The sequence below is a fragment of the Vollenhovia emeryi genome, unplaced genomic scaffold, assembly GCF_000949405.1.
Source record: "Vollenhovia emeryi isolate VEMERY1.0 unplaced genomic scaffold, V.emery_V1.0 DF939124.1, whole genome shotgun sequence".
NCBI classification, from domain to species: domain Eukaryota; kingdom Metazoa; phylum Arthropoda; class Insecta; order Hymenoptera; family Formicidae; genus Vollenhovia; species Vollenhovia emeryi.
This window is the reverse complement of record NW_011967242.1, coordinates 25,862-31,368: the sequence shown is the minus strand read 5'-3', so window position 1 is coordinate 31,368 and position 5,507 is coordinate 25,862. Positions and strand designations below refer to the sequence as shown.

General features: G+C 39.7%; 2 protein-coding genes across 4 annotated transcripts in view; one reads left to right on the top strand and one right to left on the bottom strand.

Annotated features, from left to right (window-relative positions):
- The window catches only part of LOC105569314, a 16,943-nt gene extending 12,402 nt beyond the window's left edge, over positions 1-4,541 (bottom strand). Inside the window, exons 1-3 of one of the 3 annotated variants that reach the window (XM_012025673.1) lie at positions 4,147-4,541; positions 3,971-4,076; positions 7-3,896 (exon numbers count right to left, since the gene is read on the bottom strand). In XM_012025673.1, the coding sequence (XP_011881063.1) occupies positions 483-3,896; positions 3,971-4,076; positions 4,147-4,214 (3,588 nt within the window). In that variant the 5' untranslated portion in view covers positions 4,215-4,541 and the 3' untranslated portion in view covers positions 7-482. Of the gene's footprint in view, positions 1-6; positions 3,897-3,970 lie in introns of those variants that run through there. The other 2 variants (XM_012025674.1, XM_012025672.1) reach the window with 2 other exon arrangements.
- Positions 1-5,507, top strand: part of LOC105569315 (RNA 3'-terminal phosphate cyclase-like protein) — a 12,182-nt gene that overhangs the window by 4,111 nt on the left and 2,564 nt on the right. The window lies entirely within an intron of this gene.

The window sequence follows — 5,507 nt, the reverse complement described above, 5'->3', positions numbered from 1 at the left end:
CTCGCACGCAGCGGTGTTCCGCGCCCGCGAGCCGAGCCCTAGTAATAAGACATACGTAATCAACTTGTGATTCCTCAAAGTTACAAAATTAAATTTTCAAGGAGGGGGAAGACAGACGATTTCTTAATAAGTAAAACAGAAAATATTTACTCTGTCTTCATTCACTCTTGTTTTCTGTACCAATTCATTGTACCTAATTTTTTGTCATGTTCTGAGTCCATCTATAAATATGCAGCCGTAACTTGTGAGGCAGGAAGAGAACGGGAAGAAAGGAGAGAGCGGGATTATTGTCCCTACTGTCTCTCTAGACAATATGTTATACATGTCTTATTAATATATTAAACTCCCTCTATTATTCAATACGCTCTGCACGTGTTACGCGCCTTAAACAATTTCATAAAATCTCGCATTTCCTCTATATACATTCACAGTTATATGTTCTTCAAACATTTTACAAGCGTGCGGATTTCTCACAAAAGTTGCTACGAAGTTTCGCTCGAATCGGAAGAATCGTAATAACTTTTTGTTTGAAATGTTAACATTTTTCTTACCGTAGGTGTAACGTACGTTTTGCCCTGCACAAGAACTAGTGAATTCTTAGATTTATCCGAAATGTTTCTCTTCTTCGTTAAACTTGTTTCCCCAAGGAAAGTATTTGAAAACATTTTTTCTTGCACGTGTTGCGCCTTACATATGTTTCGTACACCGGTTATAGGAGAAGAGGAAGAGGAAGACGCATCTTTTCTTGTATTACTGATTCTTGACTTGATGCCGCCATTGGATACTTGATTAGCTATTCGTTGGTTCGCTTTAGCTTCTTTGTCGATTGTTCCATCGTGTATCCGATTGTGCTTTTCACGAGAAGAATCCAATGAACTGAAATGCCTCTTGCTATACTTGTTCGCAATAGAATCGGCACGATCGCGATATCGCAATCTATTGCGAACAGAAGAACTTTTTGACGCTTTACGAGTAGATAAAGTGTAACTGTTGCTTCTTTCAGAATCTGAAGAGTCGAATGTTTTCGTTTGGAAAAACGTAACAGAGGCACGCGATCTAGCCTCGCGACCTATCCCATTCTTCTCTATCGCTCCATTTGAACGTTCTTTACTGTTGTAACCTTTGTCTTTCTTACTATTCAAAAACGACATTCCTTTTTTAATCCTACGTTTATTTGAATGATCAGCAGCACTATCATTGTCATCCTCATTTGAGACAAGCACAAAGCTATCATTTTTACGGGTCTCAAAGGAGTCAATTGGTACACACTGCGTACTGTTGAAAGATTTCTTCATTTTTATCGATTCAACATCTCTTTGTTCAATCTTTTCCGACAAACGAATTGTATTCGAGTCCCTACCAAAGCGATCTTTGCTTTCATCGCTAATAACCAACTTGGTACGATCGCAGAAATTGCTCTCAACGATACGTGGTACGCCTGCTAATATATCGCCGTCCTTTGATACTTTTGACCTTTTTCTGGGATGTTGTATCGATCGAACAAAATCATCTTCGTCCGACTTAAACATTAAAACGGAACATTTATCCTGGCTCGCTTTACTGCGATTTTTATGTCGAAATGTTTTCTGCTGAAATGTTGAATCTTGACTTGGTCTCTCTGCGACAATGTCGGATGTATCACCTACTTTATCATCCTCCTTGGATTTGGTGCTCACTCTCAATGAATAATGATTACGAATTGGACCAACTACTTTTCTAATATAAGATTTCAGTCTATCATTAGATTGCGGACTCACATTCTCGCACGGCGAAATCTTGTCACTGGGAAAAGTATTCGTATCTGCGACATCGCTGAGCTTCTCACGATATAGATTTGCAGGTAATCGCTCCAATACAATTCTGACTTGCCCAAGTTTCCAATCAACTTGCTTATTTGCTCCATACGGGTTAGAAAACTGCTCTTTAGACTGATTTAACATCCCTTTTTGCGAAATAGTATCATTTTGATCCAAGGCTGGCATTTTCATTATTGTACTTGTACAATTCTTGGATAATGGCAATCGTTTCAATACAACTTTAATATCTCGCAGCTTCACATCATCTGCCTTGTTTTTCTTGTTGTATAAATGAGAATATGTTTTAGATTTAGTTGGCGTTAGATTTTGCCAGTATCGCGATTTCACTGTTGCATCTGTATAACCTTTCGTTAACGATCGCGTTCTCTTGACAACCTTCAGCCCTTGGCGTAATTCCTTATTCTCGCTCATGCCGGACAGTTTGTCATCTTTCCTTCCGTTCCTCTCTGCCTGCAAAGCAGAGAAGTCATCTTCGACGTTGAACCTCGAATCGAGAGAGCAGTTACAAAATGAAGAGAGATGCTGCGAGTCATTTGCGCTGTTACATTTGAAAATAAGAATGGTACTGTCATCGCTATCTCTCGTTTCTACTTCCAGATTTTCAATCTGTGAGGAATATGACCCGTCATTAAGTGCCCTCTTTTCTTGCTCAATGTGCCGCTGGGTACTGTCGCTCGTAGACTTAATCTTGTGTCGTTGAAAAGGAGGCTCAATCCTCTCTAAAAGTACAATTGGCTTTAGATTCTGTTTACATCTCTCACTTTGAATTGCCGAAGCGTTTGTGCCATCGTCGCATTCCCGAGACAGAACGATGTCTCGCCGTTTATCCGAATTATCGTGCAAGTCCGATAAAGACTTAAAAGAACCGTCAATATTGGAATCTTGAATCTTGTCATCTGTGCGGTCTGTGCGGTCGTCATTAATTTCTGTAATGGTAATTTTATTGGAAGGACAGGGAGAGGCAGAGGTACAAGGTTCTCTTTTCTCTTTTCTTTTCACTGTCCTGAAATTGAGGTTCCTTTTAACAAAAAGAGACTGTTTATTTTTACCTTTGTGAGCCAATGGTGTTTTTCCCTCAATCGCACTATCTAATGGATCCAAGGCAGGATGTAAACTTTCTCTTGCTCCAGATAATCTATTTGTAGCACGTGATTCGGTTAGCATCAGGTCTACAGGGGAATCCCGGCCTGTGTACAATTTCTTACGATGAAAAGCTGTCAGACTCGCATCTGTCGCAACAATTTCACGCGCTACGTTCTCCGATATCTGACTATCGTGAAAGGTATCCATTTCCACAGCCTTGTTCTGATTTGAAACGTCATTGTTCTTGTCATTGCCAGCCAATCGTTTTAACGTTTTATCAAATTGTCGAAAAATTAGTTCGATGTCGCCTATAGTTGGTACATCCGAGTTCCTTTTACTGATACTCGACTCGTCTATTTTATCAGTTTTCTCGCAAGATAACCCATGCGAATAAATGTTGGATTGCGCCGCATTAGCAGACACCAGGACGTTGTCACACGTTTCCGATGCCGTATACTCTGTTATGGTCGACACTTGAGACAAATTGGTGTTTTGGACATCAATGTCAACATCACCATTATTAGAATCGTTAACGATCCTCTTATCGTTAGACGAGGCTGCTTTAATCTCGAGGCATTTTGCACCTTCTGTAATAGCTATAGTGTCCGCTTTCTTTGTGACATTTGCGTTTGATAGAATATAAACTGCGGTATCTACAGAGCTGCAGGACGAGTCATTTTCATGTTTCCGCTTAGTATCTATCATAATTCCTGCACCCGAGACCAGAGACGTTAACGAAGGTATAGATTCTTTCTCGCTTAGAGACGAGCCGGCCTCGGACGACTCATTCTCGTCCAACTGCGCCATATACGGTGGATTACCAGTATCGATCCAATATTGTACCAAAGTAGCTGGTTTACGCATAGGTATTCGCTGTCCACAACTAAAGTCTTGCTCCCTAATTGCATTCTCCTCCTCCTCCTCCTCCTCCTCCTCCTCTTCCTCCTCCTCTTCGGGCTCGAGAGTGTCAACATTTATTTCTATATCGTCAGACGTCTAAAAGTAAAGCGTGAAACATTTGTGCAACTAATATTACAAGAGTTTGCAAATATTTGATATTAAGGAAATACCTCCTCGGAATATCTAGTAAACAAATTGTTCCAAGTTTTCTCCCGAGCCTCCAACAGTTGTTCTGGTATTTGAAAATTACAAGTACTATCTCTCGTCCCCGTAATTCTAAATATACAATATCCGTTAGAAATAATAAGCTGTAGATTAAAGAGGCGTACGTTAACTGTCGACTTACCTCTCGATACCTTGGGAATAAGATTGCGAAAGGTCATTATTGTTTTCCTTCACTATGCAATTTTCCATGAGTTGTCTCACTGCGTAACAAGCGAGTCAAGAGTAACTTACATATATGTAAGATTAGTAAACAAATAACTCGGCATGCGCGAGCTATGGAAGAATACAGGGTTATAACAGGGTTATACCAGGGTGTGTAAATACTATGACCATGAAAACTACGTGTGTTTAGAACTAGACCCGCGAAAAAGTTTCACGCAACTAGTTGATACTAGAGACACTATAATCAGAGATGCGACACCAGGGATCATCTTCTGATTGGTCAGCCATGTTTATGCTATTGCCGCTGATTTTCAAATACATGAATTATAAGGCTTGTTTTCAGTTCCTATACTGGTGAACTAGAGTCCCTGTAGTAAGAGTCTGGCAAGAAATATTCTCCGTTTGATTGGTTTGACGCAAAATGGCGGAACGAATAAGGTGTCTCGAATCTGTACTCTGAACGCGGGATTATGATTATTATTATTATTTGGTTACCTTTGGTCTGTTCGTTATCGCTGCATTACTGCACTAGTGCAATTAACTAACTGCACTAGTGCAGTAATGCCGCGATAACGAACAGACCAGACGCCATTTTGCGTCAACCCTTGTCAGACTCTTACTACAGGGACTCTATGGTGAACTAGTGTAATAAATTAGAGTAAGACAAGAATATTTTTCTCATTCTAGCTTACTGCACTAGTTCACCAGTGCAGGAACAGAAAACAAAGCTATATTAATGACGAATAAATTACATAAGGCTCTGATATGAAAAGTACAAGTACGGAAAAAGGGAGGCCTAATAAGAGCACATTTCCGAACTAAAGCATACCTATGATAAAAACAATTTTTATTTTATAGTTTAATAATAATTATTGCATAAAAATAGTTTTACCTCGCAGAGATAAGAATGATCCGTTGGTATCCAATTGTCACGACCCATATTTCATACCCATACAGCTCGACGTTCTGCATTTTTGGGGAAAATTCTCATTGTATATCCTTTTTTGGAGGAATTATTGCAAAATTGGTACGAACATCCGCCCATTTTGCATTCAGTAAAGCCCGCTGCAGACGATGCTATTTTTCCTGCTGGATTGCTTGCAATTTAGTAAATTACTATCATTGCACCACTCAGCATTCAGGATTCCTAGTAATTTACTAAATTGCAAGCAATCCAGCAGGAAAAATAGCATCGTCTGCAGCGGGCTTAAGTCACTTAATAAATGTATCCTTAATCTGTCGTGATTTTGGATGTGTTGGAAAATGGATTTAGTTACTGCCAGTGAAAACAGTATAGTTGGTAGCAATGAAAATTACTGG